The sequence below is a fragment of the Doryrhamphus excisus genome, chromosome 17, assembly GCF_030265055.1.
Source record: "Doryrhamphus excisus isolate RoL2022-K1 chromosome 17, RoL_Dexc_1.0, whole genome shotgun sequence".
Classification (NCBI taxonomy): domain Eukaryota; kingdom Metazoa; phylum Chordata; class Actinopteri; order Syngnathiformes; family Syngnathidae; genus Doryrhamphus; species Doryrhamphus excisus.
The window spans coordinates 10,867,859-10,888,505 of record NC_080482.1 but is presented as its reverse complement, the minus strand read 5'-3'; the positions used below and the strand labels follow the sequence as shown (position 1 = coordinate 10,888,505).

Genomic DNA, 20,647 nt, shown 5'->3' with positions numbered 1-20,647 from the left:
CAGCCAATCACAGGGCACATATAGACAACCATTCACACTCACATTCATACCTATGGACGATTTGTAGTCGCCAATTAACGTAGCATGTTTTTGGAATGTGGGAGGAAAACAGAGTACCCGGAGAAAACCCACGCATGCACATCATTTTTGTGTAAATGGTGCAACCTGCAAACAAAAGACTTTTAGTACAGATTGAGTTGGGCTGATCCTGGTCCAAATCCAATACTGCTATTGGATATTGGGCCAATATCAGCAAAAAATTGGGGAACGTATCCGCCTGCATTTCAACTCTCCGATATTGGGACTCGTCTATCTCGCAGCGGGCGGATAGCCCATGTAATCACAACAGTGTGTGCTAATGTTTTAAGTGCAGAGTAGAAGTAATTGTTTTTATAGGCAATAGATAGGTTTGACTTTTGAGGCTTTTGAGTACTTTAATTGAACTCCTACTTTCAGGGTGTTTGACTTTGACGTTTCTATTGTATTTTCGTTGCAAGGTGTCCCAATAGTTCTGCTCAGAGGACTTGTACCTGGTATGACTCCTGGCCTTTCTCAGATGTTTAACAGCGTGTGGGATGGATGAGTCACATTATCATCTTAAAGCGTTATCATCCAGGCGTCAAACTTCCAATATCTCGGCTCGTTTGCACTTGTAATCGTGCATGATTCACTTTGACCTTTCTTTTCTTGCCTTTCTGATATTGTGTGATGATGAAATGTCTCCAGTTTTCTAAAAAAAAAAAAAAAACGAGAGAAATAGCTGCTGTCATTGTGTGAAAAAGGAGTTTTGGAGTGTTGGGAGTGGGGGAAAAAAAGTAGAGAAATGCGCTTTGCTTTGCTCAACTCGCTTTTAGGCACACAAGCCTCATCGGGGCTTGGCCATGATGCTTTGTCAAAAAGAAGGGGACACATTACCAGGACGTTTTGTCACTTTTTGGATGACAACTTCTTCTCCTGAGGCATCACACACTTTCCCAGACAATTGCCGTGTCTGGATATACTAAATTAAGGATTTTATGATTTAAAAACGACATATAGTCATTGGTGACGATGCTAAAATATTTATGTTGCCATATGCTAACATAAGAGGATAGTAAATTTAGTTTCTATCATTGAATTTAACATCTGGGGAATAACATCAGTGTCACAGAGCCCTTGTGTGTTTAAATTGTAAAAATACATTTTAAGAAAAAAAGCCATGTTCGAACCGTGAGTAGCGATGGTTATCAGTAATAATAACACAGGCTACTGCTGTGGCCATAACCCACAACAACTTCCTGTCCTCCACCCAGTTCTAGGAACCGGAACACATTTACTACGACGCATACAAAAGCACCAGCAAGTTGTATTTATGTCTTGAATGGTTTATTTTCTCTCATTATATCTATATATATCTATATTTGCTATACAAAGGTGTAAAAGGGATTTTCAGGGTGTGATTTCAATGTTTAGAGGGCTCATATAATGTTAAAAACCTGGGCTGCATTTTAAGATGTGTAGCGAAGCCCGTATGGAAGCAGGAGAAACAAACAACAAGCGTTTTAGTTCCATTCATTCATTTTCCAATGCTAATCCTCACGAGGGTCACGGGGGTGCTGGAGCCTATCCCAGCTGTCTTCGGGTGAGAGGCGGGGTACACCCTGGACTGGTAGCCAGCCAATCACAGGGCACATATAGACAAACAACCATTCACACTCACATTCATACCTATGGACAATTTGGAGTCACCAATTAACCTAGCATGTTTTTGGAATGTGGGAGGAAACCGGAGTACCGGGACCAAACCCACACATGCACGGGGAGAAAGATGGCCGAGGGTGGAATTGAACTCGGGTCTCCGAGCTGTGGGGCCTGCGCGCTGACCACTCCTCCACCGTGCAGCCTGTTCTCTCAAAAGTGGAGCAACTAAGTGAGGGATTTTTTTTCTCACATTTGGTGTTGATTAACCGGCTCTATGGATCTATACTGTATTACTGTAAGAACATCATTAAAAAAATCACTTTGCATAACAGGGGACCTTTAAAGAGCAGGGTATAAAGCAGCAATTTGCACTTAGATATTATTCTCTACCTTACACACAGACATAATGGAAATATAATAAATGTACTATAATAAACTAAGTACTGTAGCAGAGCTGGCACGCTGCTGCAGTAATATACTATATGTGGCGTAATTGCGTCAGGGAGTGGGGGTGGGGAAGACAATGGCTGCTCATGTGTTTTTATACAGCAACTGTGAAGTCTTTCCACTTAGTGGGTCACCAGCGGGGGATTGCCAGCAAGTGGGTGCTTTCTGTTCTTAAGAGGAACATTGTTCAACAATATCGCACTAATGCGGGCTCATTTAGTGCTTTTGTCCACCAGCAGGGGCTCCGCAGAAGCACGTCGCTTGTTTGTTTTCCAATTTTGGCTGTTCCTTCCCTTTTTAGCGCTGTTTTCCAAGACGGCCCCCCTCCCTTCCCAAGCATCTCTAATTTATTGAATCTGTTTTAGCGTGTTCGCCTACCAGATCGCCCACCCGCTCTTCAGCATAAATTATGCAAAGGATTTTGGTTTTTCGAAGCTGGAGGCTTGGGTCGCCGACGTGGGGCCTTTTGAGTTCATGAGATGGTAAAATTTGCTGTTCAACCAAAAGAATTGTTTCACAGTGGTTGGCTTTTTGTTTACATATTTCTAATAATCTTTTTAATTGTCATACATGGCCTTTACAGTTAATGCAAGTTTGATCATTGGATAATTGGAACAGATTCATTCACTTTACATTATGTTTCTCTTTGGAAGCCCACTAATCCATGGAATGGATGGTCTGACATAATAATAATAATAATAATAAAAACATGTGATTATATATTGTTTATTATATTTAATAATATTAATTACTAGTGTTATGATGATCATTCATTTATTTTCTATACCGCTTATCCTCACAAGGGTTCCGGGTATGCTGGAGCCTATCCCAGCTGTCTTCGGGCGAGAGGTGGGGTACACCCTGGACTGGTCGCCAGCCAATCACAGGGCACATATAGACAAACAACCATTCACACTCACATTCATACCTATGGACAATTTGGAGTCACCAATTAACGCCACACAGAGCGGGGAATCAAACCCGGGTCTCCAAGCTGTGTGGCCTGCGCCATAAACCACTTATAATTATCAATGGTTATTAAGATAATTACTATTTTGGGGTTAATTTGACATTTATGTCATTTGGTATTGTAGTTAAATAATTGGAATATTTTTAAAAGAGTAACATAATAAATACCATATATAATATTTACATAATAATAGATAATACATAAAATAATGTACATAATAAATGTATTAAAGATTGCAATATATATATATATATATATATATATATATATATGTATATATATATATATATATATATATGTACAAAATTAGAAATGTCAGCCAGGTCATCTGTCGACAGAAATTGGGTTGGACGAATACACATTCTTAGCCAACGATCAACAGGATTTCTCAAATTTTTTGGATCACTTGGCACATCTGATTGGCCGCTTGTTGCTATGCAAAATTCGGGGCTTACAATATTTTACTCCCCAAAGCCAATGTAAAACTTTGCATTCTGTCAATTACGCCCACTTGTCTCTCCCAAAACACTAAAAGGAATATTTAGACAATTAACAGTTTAATAACTATTCTGTGTTAAAGAGATAATGCATGTTTAAAGAAATAAAGACAATCTTCCCCTCGTGTACAGTCGGCAGTAAATGCTTCCCAGTTGGCTGGAAGCAGCAGCTTGTGTAATGAAGAACAAAATCAATGTGCAAGAAAGAGCGTGGCGCTGTCTTGTCTTGTCAGATGCAGCTCCATGCCTGCAAATACAGCGGTGCTTAGTGAAAGGCGACCTATTATGCTTTGTCTACTTTTCAGACCTATAAATGTACTTAAAATGTTGTATTCTCGTGTTAAACGATGTCAGGATAATGAGGTTTGCGCATTTGGAAGTAAACCCTGAAAGAAGTTTGGGATGGTTCAAAACGCTCCGTTTCAAAAGGCGTGGTAAAAGTGCCCCTTTGTGACATCACAGAGGAACTTCCTTATATGTAAACTCTTTGCTAGCAATGCCTCGAAAGGGAACGCCACAATTGTTTACAATTCCTGAAGACCTATTTTCACAGTCGGCCCTTTGATGGTAACCTTAGCGGCAAATAGGTTTGATGTCCCTGCGTTAGCCATTGTGCTTATTTCATTGTTTTGTCAATATTTCAGTTACAAGGGTAATTGAATGAACCTTGACAAGGATTTGTTTTTTTATTATTATTTTGTAACTACTGTATGTCTGCACTCCTTACCCTTTGGTCCCATGCACTCCCATTATAACCACATAAAACATTTATTTAAACACAATTAACTCAATAGAAACGTTAATTGGAACATTTAAGAGTATGGATTTTGGTTTGTCTGCAGGTGCAACTCTCAAAACTATTTAGCAGCCTGTCAGTAAAAACATCAATCCGATGAGCATGAGTTATCTTCATTGAGCAGGGTCAGTTTGTGGTTTTATTTGGATCTGCACGCTACAGAAGTTGTTGAAAAAAAAAAAATGTCAGTCTTCCTTATAGTGTTCACTTGAAAGCAGCAAATGATGAGCGTGGACTCCTGTCAGGGACAGATAGCGATTGAGGTTAAGGTGCCCATCCCAGACGGACAAATTGGAATTATTTATCTGTTTCTCTTTTTTCCCCTACCCCTCAGTCGCCAAGAACATGAGAGACATCTTAAAATGTCATCCACTGAATTTTTAAATATGAAGTTATTTTGGAGCGCAATGACTTTGAAGTCACATGACAGAGGCGCTACAAAGGAAAAGAAATAGCGTAAGTGACGACTGCATGCACTTAAGAACTTCGAATTTACTTTATTTCATTTTCTATCCATTTGTTTTCTATACCGCTTATCCTCATTAGGGTCACACAAATAAAAATAAATTTTGCCCGCCTCAGTATATTGGCATGTGCATGCGTGTCTGTTTTCTTTGTCTCCAAACAGACAGGAAGAGGGTTCACACTGTGTATTGGATTCAGAACCTTGGTGTGTTTGTTCTGTAGAACAAACACACCAGAACGAACTGAGCCCTTTTGTCAATCATACAGTCTCTTTGTGGGTGAAGGCGGGGACACTAGCATACAGACAGAGTTCAGACACAATATATTCTCATATATTTCATGTCATCCTCACAGCCCCACTCCAGTGTATCAGCTTAGCTTCTGAACTGAGTGTCTCATGACATGTTTTGAATCTTTTTAGGTAAAAAAGATTTATATATTCTTGAAACTATTCTTAAAAATATTTACTTAAAACATTGCCTGTAGCGTTATAGGTAACCTATTGTGCTGTAGAGTCGGGGATCAGGCAGAAGTGTGTGGAGTTGAGGATTCTGAGCCAACCTTTATAAAAATATGAGACTGTTTTGTGAACATTGGCGAAGTTGGACTATCTGCCAAATTGTTGCTGAAACACGATGCCTTTCCAATGTTACTCGGTCATGTTGCAGACTCAGAAGCGGATGCTGTGTCCTAACTGTGTTTATCTTGTGTAAGTAAGCAGTTGTCTGTGTCGCATTATAGAGTGTGTATCCAGGGAACATGCATGCAAATTACAAGCTCACCAATGTCTGGAGTTGCTAATAACCTTTTCCACCAAAATCAGTTGATCAGAGTTTTGGATAGCCCCGCAAAAAAACATGTAATGAACACAATTCTACTACCTATGTTGTGCCAAGATTGTCTGCACTTGGGAATCGCGGACATACTTTAGCGTTCATACACGGTAAATCAGGGGTCTCCAAACAGCAGCTCATGATCTACCAGTATAGGTGGAATAAATTAAAACAGGCTGTTTTGGAAATCCAAGGAAATACAACTGGAATAGGTGCAGATTCTGGAAGATCTAGAAATCTTTCTGTGTGGGTTATTGTGTGTAGTTGCTCTTTAGGAGTCCACAACTCAAGACAAAGTGCCGAAAAGAGCATGATGGGTCCCTTTTAATAATGGTGTTACTGATTATTTCCTGGCGACACGGCGGTCGAGTGGTTAGCGCGCAGACCTCACAGCTAGGAGACCAGGGTTCAATTCCACCTTCGGCCATCTCTGTGTAGAGTTTGCATGTTCTCCCCGTGCATGCGTGGGTTTTCTCCGGGTACTCCGGTTTCCTCCCACATTCCAAAAACATGTTAGGTTAATTGGCGATTCCAAATTGTCCATAGGTATGAATGTGAGTGTGAATGGTTTGTCTATATGTGCCCTGTGATTGGCTGGCGACCAGTCCAGGGTGTACCGCGCCTCTCGCTCGAAGACAGCTGGGATAGGCTCCAGCACCCCCTCGACCCTCATGAGGAAAAGCGGTAGAAAATGAATGAATGAATGATTATTTCCTATGATGAAAGTTTGTCCAGCATTCTTTGTAGGATGTGTTGTAAAAGTAGGCCTTTGCTGCATTTCTTGACAGTAAGCAACAGTGAAAGTAGTCCAGGAGAAGACTTGGTGGTCTTTCCTGGTGTCCCCAAGGCGAGGACATTGAGGTTTTTACTGCTAAACAGAAGTGGCAGACCAAGACCAGTTGTTCAAAGCATCCCTCCGTTGGGCCCTGACAGCGTTTGCTCTGGGAGATGTCTGTTATCCCGGTGGCCGCGAGACGGTCATGTGCTGAAGGAAAAAAGCCATTTATGTCCGCACTCACCATCCCAAGATCCCCTGCGAGGGTCTCAAAGCAACCTGTCAGCTGTCACATGTGATCAGCGCCATCTGGGCGGTCTTATTGGGCCGACAAACAAAAGTCAGCAGGATTGTAAGGAGGATAGAAGATGGGGAGGCGGCATTGTAATTAACAGGAGCGCTTTGGAAATGTGGCCCACGCGGTATACCAGCCCCATGGCGAGGCGCTGAAGACAGATCCCGGCCTTTAATTTAGCTTGTAGAATAAATTGGTGAGCAGATGCCAGCCGAGGGCGCTTGGCTCTAATGAATCATGTAATCTAGGAACCAGCTAAGAATGACTCCCTGTCACTTTCTCCACGTTCCGCCACGAGGCCATGTGTCTGAATACTTCTGTCCAGATGGTCTTTAAGTTCTAAACAATGACAACAAGCAGATCTATCTCCAAGCCCCAAGAAGAAGAAACACAATTTGAACGACGGCAGCAATAAAAGGCTAACAATGTTTTCTATGCAGGCTGCAACATTATTTATGGCTGCAATTAAGCAGTAAACATAGCATCTCATTTGGTAAATAAGATATTATTTTTAATATACATGCAGATTGACCGCTGAGTCTGCACAGTGATGCCACTATTATTCTATGGGTCTTGGATAAATGGTGATTTAAATCAGCACATTGATCTCATACAACTTCTAATGGAGCTTTAAACTGTCCAACATATCATGCTTCAGTTACTAATGATTATATTTACCCACCTGAATGTGCTCTTTGGAGATTACATTACAGTAATCCTTTGATTAGCACGGGTAATTGGTTCTATGGAAAAGTGAATTCACACAAAGGAGGGTTCTTTATTTATGAATATATTTTTTTGTAGTTAGAGCATTGAAAACCTGTTTACGTTAACCTTTTAACATTATTGGAGTTATTCCGACATTCTGACATTCACATAGTGAACATTGAAGAATACTATCTATAATTTGGTGTCTTTGAAATCTGTCTTCTAAATCCCTTATATATATATATATATATATATTTATTTTTTTTTTCATTTAGCCATTTTTATATTTGAAAATGCTTCATTTAGGCAAAAAATACATAAAATATGTGCATATTTTTGGGGCGGCACGGTGGTCTAGGGGTTAGCGCACAGACCTCACAGCTAGGAGCCCACCCTCTGGCATCTCTGTGTGGAGTTTGCATGTTCTCCCCGTGCATGCGTGGGTTTTCTCCGGGTACTCCGGTTTCCTCCCACATTCCAAAAACATGCTAGGTTAATTGGCGACTCCAAATTGTCCATAGGTATGAATGTGAGTGTGAATGGTTGTTTGTCTATATGTGCCCTGTGATTGGCTGGCGACCAGTCTAGGGTGTACCCCGCCTTACGCCCGAAGACAGCTGGGATAGGCTCCAGCACCCCCGCGACCCTCGTGAGGAAAAGCGGTAGAAAATGAATGAATGAATGAATGTGCATATTTTTCAACTAATAATAAGACATATTCAACCACAAAATATAATATAATAATTAATTAATATATTTTAATTAATATATTAATATAAATAAATTAGTGATTGAGGGAAGCCGTAAAATTTGACTCGTGAAACGTCAACAACTGTATACTGTGTCTTTTCCGATCGATCCGCCCTAAAAAAAATATATGAGCGACATATGCCGATACATGCTATACAAAGCCGATCACAAAAACCGATGGGCCTGCAGTGGCAAACACTACATGTGTGCTGTGTCACGTAGCGTGGCTTACACTCGTATGGAGCCGACAACGAATGCACATTGTCACGAGAATCAAAACTAGTTTGTAAAACCTCATGGATTCAGTTGGACAGCTTGATACAGGCTGCGACAATCGATGTTGCCGTTCAACTTATCTTGCATCTTTGTTTACACCTCGTACTTCAGTACGGGACAAATTTTTTTTTTTAAAAAACAAAAAATCTTAAACTATATTAGGTAAACAGGAAGTGAACAAATGTAGCAGTTACTGATTGTAAAAGTACCAGATGGAGGGGTAGGATTTAATAAGCTTTGCTTCTTCCTACTCCTTTTGGACATGTGGAACTGTGAACTGATTATGTGATGCATTCAATTGTAATCTGATGCATGTTCAAATGAAATAAAACCATTACCATTACCATTACACGATTTGCCTTGCTGTGACTGGCTGCAGCTAGCCATCGTTTCACATACATAGATAAAGGCAAAAAAAAGACAATCCACCCAAAAGTTTATTTTTTGATCATTATGTATTTGCCATGGGCCCTTGGAATTTGGAACAGTGCCCCTTGCCAATACCACATAAATAATCCATGTGATCGGTATCGGTAGCAGTATCTGTATCAGTCGATATCACTCTTGGATGATCGGTATCGGAATCGGCAGCTTAAAACCCTGATTGGAGCATCCCTAATTAAATGTAATTTATTACATCTGGTATCGTTTCATACAGATTTCAACTTTTGCTTACATTATTAATTTTATACAATTTCATATTTATTTCTAAGTAAATATTGATTTTAATTATGCTTGGTCTTGATGTATTGATACTATATTCATTTTATTATTGATTATTTCAACCAAAGCATGTGAACCCTGAGGCGGTAACAATCATATATAAAACACCACTATGTGGCATTTTCAGGCCACTTTGTTGCGACATATTCATTCACATGTTGGCAAACTTTTCCAAACTTTTCTTTTTGCCCCTTTATAGATTTTCTGTCTATTTTTTGCCCATAAGGTCTTTTCTTCTTCTCTTCTTCAGTATCACACACTTCAGTGTCCTCCTTTGTTCCCAGACACTAAATGGACAATTTAGTGATTGATGATCCATTAGCTTTGTCATGGCCTCCAAGAAGAGAAAATGCACTCTTACAAGATGGCTTTAAAATCGTGTGCTGCTCTATCCACTGAGAGCCAAATGTCTGTGTTGTCCTTGCAGCTCTTCAAGACTAAAGTGCTGGAGTTGGGTCAGAAGTTGTTACCTGCTTTCAACACGCCAACAGGGATCCCGCGAGGCGTCATCAACTTGGGGAGGTGAGTCTCAGCACTGAACCATATCCAACTATTAACATGCACAAATGCATTTAAGAAGGCTGATGCTTAATTTCATTTTTCAGCACTTAATGGCATAACCACCAAGCCATTAATTTAAACCCAATCAAGAGCAAAATGCACGCCTGGTTCGGGGCAGGTGTGTTTTTCATTTTCAGAGCTCAATCAAACAACAACAGTAAAACAAGAGAGAAGGAAAGCGATATTGTGTCAATGTTTTCATAGCATTGCTGGAAGATTATTGCAATTATGGAGGAACGTCCAATTAGGTGGTGCTGACGTTATTCCTATACTGCCCCCAGCTACTGGAGGCAATATTTGCAAGGAATTGTTCAGATAGTGGGCCGCATGGTGGACAAGTGGTTTGTGTGCAGGCCACACAGCTAGGAGACCTGGTTTTCGATTCTCCGCTCCGTGTGGAGTTAGCATGTTCTTTCTCCCACATTTCAAAAAGAAGCATGTTAGGTTAATTGGCGACTCCAAATTGTCCATAGGTATGAATGTGAGTGTGAATGGTTGTTTGTCTATATGTGCCCTGTGATTGGCTGGCGACCAGTCCCGGGGTACCCCGCCTCTCGCCTGAAAACAGCTGGGATAGGCTCCAGCATACCCGCGACCCTTGTGAGGATAAGCGGTATAGAAAATGAATGAATGAATTTTCTATGGCGCTTATCCTCACTAGGGCCGCAGGTATGCTGGAGCCTATCCCAGCTGACACTACACCTAGACACTCTGGACTGGTCGCCAGCTAATGACAGGGCACATATAGACAAACAAATGGCCCTGTTTAACATTTTAATCCATTCATTCATTTTCTACCGCTTATCCTCACAAGGGTCGCTTATCCTGTCTTCAGGCGAGAGGTGGGGTACACCCTGAACTGGTGGCCAGCCAATCACAGGGCACATATAGACAAACAACCATTCACACTCACATTCATACCTATGGACAATTTGGAGTCACCAATTAACCTAGCATGTTTTTGGAATGTGGGAGGAAACCGGAGTACCCGGAGAAAACCCACGCATGCACGGGGAGAACATGCAAACTCCACACAGAGATGGCCGAGGGTGGAATTGATCCCAGCTGTGAGGACTGCACGCTAACCACTCGACCACCGTGCCGCCCTAAATTAAACATGAATCACATTAATAAAATAATCATCTATTTTGATGACTTTGCAGTTAATCCGTTCCAAAGCACTAACATGCCCATGGCAGTGACAAGTGTGTTCATTGTTTCAAAATGTATTTATTTACTTTTTTTGCTTTCCTAGTTGAGTGTAAAACACGTCTCTACGTGTATGGGCTCCCAATTAAAGCAACCCAGCGAGTTGGCCCACTGCTGACACATTTAATGAGCTTCTCCTGCATGTCTCTCTGAGAGGAGAAGGAAGCAGCATGTGGTCATGTGAGGTGAAGGATCACCTCCAATCACACTCACTTAAATCTGTCACACTAGAGAGGGACTTTCACGAGAGTTTTTCACGGTACAGGAAGGGTACAAGACAGTAGAGTGGACACCTTCATTGATGCACACATCCTCCTTATACGTACCATGTGACGTGAAAAATGTGGTGCCCCCATGACTTGTTTTGGGATCTTATGACCACAAGTTGGCGATCACATGATCTGCATGCACTTTGAGAGTCAAATGTTGGGTACCAGCCTTGTGTAAACGTCATAGATGCTTAGTCTGGCTTTTGTTTCGCTTCTGTTGCAGTGGCACCAGTTGGAGTTGGGGATGGGCGTCGGCTGGGAGCAGCATCCTGGCCGAGTTTGGGACTTTACACCTGGAGTTCATTCACCTCACCGAGCTCTCCGGCGATCCCGTTTATACGGAGAAGGTAATCTTTTCTTTTCTTTTTCAATTCAACATTTGAAATGATACTTGTTGTATAAGACGATGGAAGTTCCATGTATGCATTCCCGCAGGTGATGAACATCAGGAAACTGCTGAATAAGATCGAGAAACCACAAGGCCTCTACCCTAACTTCCTCAGCCCGGTTAGCGGCAACTGGGTCCAACGTGAGAATACTTTTATCATCTTTTACCAAGATGCAAGTGTAAAAATAAGTTAACCGGTGTATTAAGACCTAACAATACATTGTCAGCAATAATGGCTCTACTGCTTGTGCCTGGGAGGTCAGTCTCTTCACATAAACACAAGACAGAGCTCATTTTTCTTCTATTGTGGTCAAATTCACAAAAAAATGTAATCAAGTTGAAGAAGTTATTAAAGTTATCTACGTAATTCGGGTCTTTGACTTTAGAGGTTCCTCTGCTTCATACGATTTTGTTTTGATTGGCTTTTCTAGTTTTGTGAAGAGTTCATTGAAAGTCTTTTCAGCTTTTCCTATTTACTGCCGTTGCCACTCCAAGTCATCTGAAGCCACTGAGCCATCCGTCAATTGGTTTTCGCTTATTAATGTCTGGCTTCAAAGCGACGTCTGCGCCACTCACCCACGCCGCTTTGGGCTTATTGAAATGATAATGAATTCAATTACTTCAGAAAATTGGATCCTTTCCGATTTGACCAGAAAAGGCATGAAAATGATCCGGGTGTGTACCCTGTAGGTTGCGGAGGTTATTGTGCACGAGTACAGGGACTAATTGCACAGTTATATATGAAAGACATGTAAGGGACAAAAACAGTGAGCAGCATTTCAACTTCCTAACACCATCCTCTTCCAGATCACGTCTCCATCGGCGGCCTTGGGGACAGTTTCTACGAGTATCTGATCAAGTCCTATCTGATGTCAGACAAGACGGATGAGGATGCGAAACAAATGTACTACAGCGCGTTGGAGGTACGGGCATCATCCACTTCACATTTGTTGGTCCGAAAAAAAACGTCATATTGCATAAATGAAATGTTACATCAGGAAGCAAGTTTCAAAGAACGAGGGTTAAAAACACAGTGATCAGGCCCAAGCGGTGGAACATTTGTGACAAGCTGATTATTAAAGCCCACAAGCGTGACTCGGATTCAGAAGTATGCGTCCACATTAGAAAGCTCATTAAGTGTGCTTAGTTCCTGTTTGTAATTCAAGCATGTCAATTGCATGAATGCACCGATTAAAACGAAACTCATAGAAGCGTTGGTGCTACCCACGGCTCCACAGCGTCCCTGTCGCGGCTCCCCTCGCCGAGTGCATTGATTTTGTTCAACACTGAAGTCCGGCAATGTGCATTTTTAAAAAGAATGTGAAATATCCGACTCACTGCAAGTCTGTGAATGCATCGAGACTGCGTTTTGACTGCTGATTGGATGAGCAAATGAGAAGGAGATAGGCGAGTGAAAAAAGGCGAGGGAGTTTAGCCTGATGCAAGTTAAAATATAATTATGTAATTAACGGGAGGGGCGGCACGGTAGTCGAGTGGTTAGCGCGCAGACCTCATAGCTAGGACACCAGGGTTCAATTCCACCCTCGACCATCTCTGTGTGGAGTTTGCATGTTCTCCCCGTGCATGCATGGGTTTTCTCCGGGTACTCCGGTTTCCTCCCACATTCCAAAAACATGCTAGGTTAATTGGTGACTCCAAATTGTCCATAGGTATGAATGTGAGTGTGAATGGTTTTTTGTCTATATGTGCCCTGTGATTGGCTGGCGACCGGTCCAGGGTGTACCCCGCCTCTCACCCGAAGACAGCATCCCCCGCGACCCTCGTGAGGATAAGCGGTAGAAAATGAATGAATGTATCAATGTGCTTGGAGTCTGTGACACTCCAATTGCTGAGGTGGTGATTCCAGGAATTGCAGATAGTGGGCTGTGGATGCCTCTCGGCAGCAACCGCAAAACAGTTTTACGTCTCCAAATACCCACAACGTCAGGAAAGGTCCTTATATTTGTCACTGGCAGCTTTTGAGAAAATAAATCACCATAAGGGTTTGCACAAGAATGGAAGCCTTTCACAGATGGAGAATACATGAAACATTCATTCATTCATTTTCCACGCATGCATGGGGAGAACATGCAAACTCCACACAGAGATAGCCGAGGGTGGAATTTAACTCAGGTCTCCTAGCTGTGAGGCCTGCGCGCTAATCACTCGAGCGCCGTGCAGAGTGTGAGAGTTAACAAAAAAAAAAAACTAATAAAAGTTGTGTTTATATTTAGAATTCCAAATGTAAAATGCGTGTGAGACCAAGCAGTCTGTAGCTTGGCGTCAGTTAGGAGATCATGTTAGCAGCAAAGCACATTCCCCCAGGCTGCAATTACAATTTCACAGATTGAAAAAAAACATCATGGACGAGCACTGAGATTTCTTTCACTTCTCATCAGAGGGTCAAGCCAGAGGCGTATCTGCTAATTACACGACGCTCGTTTACCCCCGTGACTCGCTATTTAAACGGCCATGGTCTTCTTGTGTGCTCTATCAGATGTTTTACGCCCTTGTGTGTGTGTGTGTGTGTGTGTGTGGTGTTTTTATAGTGAGAGATCGAAGGGGAGAGTCACAGCACAACTCATTATGCATGGCATTTAAATATAAGTAGATTGCTAATTAAAAAGGCAGTCGTTGAGTAAGTACACATTTTCTCAGTTATTGTATTCCCTGATTGTCGCTAACAACAGCTAATTAGCCTGGAAGTCATCATCCCACAAGATAACATAAATGTATAATATTATGTTTCTTAAAGCAGGTTATGTCCACCCATATTAACACAGCTTATCAGCTGATCGATTCTATAGATAACATGGAGTACTGTATTGTATTACAGGCCATTGAAGCTAACCTGGTGCAGAAGTCGCCAGGGGGTCTGACTTACATGGCCGAGTGGAGGGGGGGCATCCTGGACCATAAGATGGGCCACCTGGCCTGCTTCTCCGGCGGCATGATCGGTATCGGGGCAGACGACGGAGCACCAGACAAGCGTCAGCACTACCTGGACTTGGCCGCCGAGATCACGCACACCTGCCATGAGAGCTACGACCGCTCAGGTAAAGGGGAGGTCCTCGCTTAACCCAAAGATTTTAAGCACACTCTTGTCATGTGGAGCATCTTCCTGAAAAAACAGCAGAATGCTTCTGTCATATAGAGGATCTTTGACTAGGTTTTTGTTTTCACCAGTTTCCTCAGCAATGCATTCCTGTTATATGTGGAGGATCTTTTAACATTTTTGCACTGGGTCCTTAAAAACAACAGAACACAATCAGTACAGTACAGTACTCTAGTTTGACAGCAATGTTGCTGTGCTGTAAATACTATATGTGCTATAACATGAGAAACAGCGCTTTTGCACTGGATTCTGGAAGAATAAACACATTGGTTCATCCTTTCACATTTAATTGTCCGGTTTTTATCGATCAACTTCTTACTTTTGAGCAAGCCATGGTTCTCGTCGAAGATGAGCAGTATAGGAAATTAATTAATCATTCCCGGCAAGTCAACAAACAATTTCATTGGCTCATTTTTAGTGAAGTCACACCTGCAAACTGCCAAAGTGATCGGTCCACAAGCATGATTATGTTATTATTAGGGATTGACCGATATGTTTTTTTTTTTCCGGCCGATGCCGATACCGATTTTTTTCCATCACCCTTAGCCGATGGCCGATTTTGCATGGGCCGATATTTGTGGCCGATACTGCGTTTGCTCCCTCAATTTATATGAAAAAATGACAATGATAACAAATATTATAGGTGTCAAGTTTAAACAAATATTTCTTGAAATGTAAACACTGAAAACAGTAGGATTCATCTTAAACACACATTTAAACAGTATTAGCAATTTTAAAAGGAGTAAATATTCATATCCATGTGCAAAACATTTCTGTCGTAGTTTAAGTTTTATCTAGCATTGATGTGATGACGGGCGGCACGGCGGTCTAGTCGTTAGTGCGCAGACCTCACAGCTAGGAGACCAGGGTTCAATTCCACCCTCGGCCATCTCTGTGTGGAGTTTGCATGTTCTCCCCGTGCATGCGTGGGTTTCCTCCGGGTACTCCGGTTTCCTCCCACATTCCAAAAACATGCTAGGTTAATTGGCGACTCCAAATTGTCCATAGGTATGAATGTGAGTGTGAATGGTTGTTTGTCTATATGTGCCCTGTGATTGGCTGGCGACCAGTCCAGGGTGTACCCTGCCTCTTGCCCAAAGATAGGCTGGGATAGGCTCCAGCAACCCGCAACCCTTGTGAGGAAAAAGCGGTAGAAAATGAATGAATGAATGATGTGATTACTGCTCCTCCGCAGGGTCCTGCGGCAACACAAAGCTGCCCAGCGGATGCCTGTCTGTAAATCATTCACAGAAAAATATATCAGCCACCCCGCCGCGTATCGGCTGATACCGATTCAAGTAAAGAATGCAAATATCGGCCCGATATATCAACCGGCCGATGTATCGGTCGATCCTTAGTTATTATATTTCCCATTCACTTTAATCGATCATGGGTCCGTAAATGGCCATCCTTGGGTCCGGATCCGGACACAGGTCTGCTGTTTGGTGCGGACTGCAGTAAAAGATCTTGGACTAGCGTATTTCCAGTCGATTCCTAGAAAGGATAAAGCACTTCTGTTATGTAGAGGATCTTTGACTGCTGTTTTTAAAGACAAAGTGCTCCTATTGCATAGAGGATCTTTGACTAACATTTTTGTATAGTTTGTTAAAATCATCAGAGTGCTGCCGTCATGTGACTAGTGTCAGATTTCTTGAAAAGTAGGTCCTAAAAACCGTCAAAGTGCTCCGGTCATCTCAAAGATCCGTTGGCATTTTTGGAGTAGATTCTTAACAACAGTAGAGCGTTCTTGTCATACAGAATCTTTGACTAGCAAATGTTCAGTTGCCCTTAAAAACAGCAAAGTGCTCTCCATAGAAGCTCTTTGACCATGTATGTATTTTTTATAGTAGCTTTTTAAAACGTGCTCCTGTCCTGTGTAACTTGCGTGCTTCGAATTTATCGCCGCTAAAAATTTCAATTGAAAGAGCAGAGATGTTGACGTGCGTGGGCTTTTAAAGCATTCTGTTCTTTTTACTGGTGTCTGTCTCGTCCTTGACACTAATATTTGATGTTAATTTCAAGCTGTGTACGTGTACGGATTGAAGCGTTTTATAAGATGATGGTGAGTCACCACAAAAAGGCTTCCTTCATACACTTTTGATGTGCAAAGCTTTCTCCTTCTGCTAACACGTTTTACAGGTGCCACACAGCGTTAAGAAGCTCTTGGATTAGTGTCTGCTGACATCCTGTGCTTATTAAGTGGTGTCTGTTGAGCCTCGTCTTACTGACACCTTTTAAATGTATTTACACTGTTACTGAACACTGCCCGGACAGTTTTGTAAGACTCAACCAGACAAAACAATGTGCACTACTTGGCTGCAACCAGCAGAGGCGCTGTTCAGTCAGTCTCAACTAGTTTGCTGTCCAAAGAATGAGGTCAGTAAAAAAAATGCAAAAAAAAAATAGTTAAATTGATTAATAGAACAATTAATATTAGAAATATGGCTGACGAGTGGTTAGCACACAGGTCTCACAGCTAGAGGGCCGCAGGCATGCTGGAGCCTATCCCAGCTGTCTTTGGGCGAGAGACGGGGTACACCATGGACCATGCCTGTGACCCCCGTGAGGATAAGCGGTGTAGAAAATGAATGGATGGATAGATAAAGAGACATTTATTAAATTATTTCATGAATTCTAAATTATTAAAATGTATTTTAAATCATAAAATATACTGAATTTGTTATTTCCTCATTCATTTTCCCCAAATACAGTCAAGTAGTAGAATATAATGAATGCATACTTGATGGCAGTGAAGAACTATACATCCACACTTTAATCCATCTTCATTTAGCCTTAAATTGGAGTCAGTCAAATGTGCTAAAAACTTGTTTTCAGTTGGCTTTAGTGATTGCGGTTCAAACTCGAGCATCCTTGAGATAAATTGGGGAGGAAAGAAGTGAATAATTCCAGTGCGCTTAAAGGAATGCTTGAGTGAGGTGATTGCAAAGCTTTTATGTGAGAGTAGGGAAGCTTGAAACAAGTACAACTAATGAGACATGTTTTTTTTTTTTTTAATCTCTAAAACTTTTTGTTAGCTTTTCTATTTCATTACCTTAGGATACAATACAATAAACCCTGTCAAATACTACTTTTGTTGAAATACGAATGTGAAATGTCTTCATATTTCCTCCCAGCCACCAAACTTGGACCTGAGGCGTTCCGATTCGACAGCGGTGCTGAAGCCACGGCGACGCGACTGAGCGACAGATACTACATCCTGCGACCAGAGGTCATAGAGAGCTACATGTACATGTGGAGGCTGACCCATGACCCCAAGTACCGGGACTGGGGATGGGAGGCTGTCGAGGTGAGAATGCATCATGTGACTAAAGTTCACACTCACGTCGCAACGGAGGCAAGGGAAACACCTCCCAGTTGAAATCTTGAAATCTTCCTTCTCCATAGTCTACAAGGGTTTTTTTAATGTATTTATGTATTTTATGTTTTTATATTGTAAACCATGCAACATTTATTTCATTAATGGCATTGTTAATACATTTGATAGACTATGGTCTGAATCATCATCATCATTGACTAATCATGATTCAACTAACCACCCAGAGAAACACTTGGCCACTGTCCTGATTATTTACAACTACCAGTGTTAGAAAGCTACAACGGTTTTATCACACATACCAGTCTTCATTCATTCATTCATGTTCTACCGTTGGGTGCTGGAGCCTATCCCAGCTGTCTTCGGGCGAGAGGCGGGGTACACCCTGGACTGGTCGCCAGCCAATCACAGGGCACATATAGACAAACAACCATTCACACTCACATTCATACCTATGGACAATTTGGAGTCGCCAATTAACCTAGCATGTTTTTGGAATGTGGGAGGAAACTGGAGTACCCGGAGAAAACCCACGCATGCATGGGGAGAACATGCAAACTCCACACAGAGATGGCCAAATGTGGAATTGAACTTGGGTCTCCTAGCTGTGTGGCCTGCACGCTAACGACTCGTCGGCCGTGCAGCCCACATGCCAGTCTTCATCTTTGGAAAACTGGTCTCTAACCGCAATCAATGATACGACAGTATGCTGAGGGCATTTTATGGATTCTGTAACGTTCTACTGATGAGGCAATAGCCACTACAGCACAGTCAATGCTAACATCTGAGTCTATGTTATGTCTTATTTATGTCTAAGATGTCTTATTTTCTATTATATCTACTATATAGGGTAAAATTTATGTAAAGGGGACTATAGGGGTGTTATTTTATTTCTGGAGGGCTCTAATAATGAGTGTTTAGAAGGTCGTAAACAGGTTTTTTATGGTCTAACTATGAAAATATGCTATTTCTAAAGAAGGAATCATACTTGACAGAAATTCACTGTGTGGTCTGGAACCAATTCATATCTAATATTTAGAATCAAATATTTAGATTTGCATATTTTGTGAATGCTAAAAAAACACGCTAGTTTTTTGGTTTACCAAGCAATTTGAGTTCGGACCACTGACCTTTCCATTTAGTTTCCTGTTCGATGGTTTGTCATCACCTTTATTGAGCTCAAAATGATCGTGGAATCGTGTCAAGGTGATTGCAGAAATGTAAAAATATCCAACAGCACTGTTCTTCCTCCGAAATGTTAAATAATGAACAAGCCATCAGTAATTCCGTCAGGTTAACTAAGCACATTTCAACCTGATTAAGTCTCCACTCAAATAGAATTCCTGCAGCATGAATATAATGATATACTGTCCAGCACATTTTTAAAGAAGAATTATTACCCTTTTATTACGACTGAGGTGTAATAAACACATCAACTGTTGTGCTATAAACCCCATTAGCACAGCCAGTTGCCCTCTACCAGTAGCACTGCACGATGTCACGCAGGTCCATGCTATGAAGACTATTATTAAATGCACATTAGCTTTAGAGTCAAGAGCGCAAGGGTTAGCATGATAGATTCAGCTATCATGTAAATGAAGGGCAGATCAGGCCTTCAATTAGCGAGCGCGAAGGTGCAGCATGGAGCGTGAACACATCAGAGTCTTTGTTAATTAGTACATACGAGTCAGCCTTTTGTAGCGAGGCTAATGGGAGCGCTAATCCACACAGCTAGATCCGTTGGACACTCTGCGTTACTCCATTGTGCTGCTGACAGGTTCCAACATGGTTGAGGTGTAGCTTGAATACGATTACAAGGAAGACAATGGTTGAGATTCATGGAACAACACTGTTTTTTTTTTCAAAGAAGTGTTAAATATTATAATAAGGTCTGCGTGTTTGTCTGCCAGGCCCTAGAGCAGCACTGCAGGGTGGAGTCTGGCTTCTCGGGCATCCGCGACGTCTACACGCTGACCGACAGCCACGACAACATGCAGCAGAGCTTCTTCCTCTCAGAGACGCTCAAGTAAGTCGACAGCTCAAGCAATCCCATGGTTGTTTGGAGACAATGGAGACTGCTTCAGGGCCAACTACTTTGCTGCCTAAATAGGCTGCGGTAAGAATCGATCCGGGAGATTAAGGTGGAAAATGAATGGAGTTCCCCAAGTTACCAAACTTAGCATTTTCAGAGTATCAGAGTTATTAGGGGTTCTCCGATCAATCATGCAATCATATCTACCGATATTAATGCAAAAAGCATGGTTTCGATATCGACCCGATATTTGCTTTAAAATGCCTCCACCCCCTGCAACATTCAGAACAAGCATGTCTGCCATTTTTGTGGGACTTCCTGCCTTTGTGAGTGTGATTAAAAAGCTTTAGATTGGTGCGGCATTTGGGGCGAGCACTTAGCAGAGTGTGGTGAGTTTGAGGCTCGCAATGTGATCATCCATCAGGCAGCAGCTATAAAGCCCTGGTTTCAACCCAACCCTGGTCCCAACCCACTGTACTTGCAAGTGTGACCAAAATTTGGGGATGAGTTCTGCCTCAGTATGG

The 20,647-nt window shown here is 41.9% G+C and overlaps 1 protein-coding gene across 4 annotated transcripts in view; it reads left to right on the top strand.

The window, feature by feature from the left end:
• The window catches only part of LOC131105031 (mannosyl-oligosaccharide 1,2-alpha-mannosidase IC), a 163,352-nt gene that overhangs the window by 140,485 nt on the left and 2,220 nt on the right, over positions 1-20,647 (top strand). For 3 of the 4 annotated variants that reach the window (XM_058052719.1, XM_058052722.1, XM_058052721.1), the window contains exons 5-11: positions 9,643-9,737; positions 11,475-11,601; positions 11,690-11,783; positions 12,450-12,565; positions 14,479-14,698; positions 17,892-18,064; positions 20,002-20,117. In XM_058052719.1, coding sequence (XP_057908702.1) covers positions 9,643-9,737; positions 11,475-11,601; positions 11,690-11,783; positions 12,450-12,565; positions 14,479-14,698; positions 17,892-18,064; positions 20,002-20,117 — 941 coding nt within the window. The remainder of the gene's footprint in view (positions 1-9,642; positions 9,738-11,474; positions 11,602-11,689; positions 11,784-12,449; positions 12,566-14,478; positions 14,699-17,891; positions 18,065-20,001; positions 20,118-20,647) is intronic. The other variant, XM_058052720.1, reaches the window with a different exon arrangement.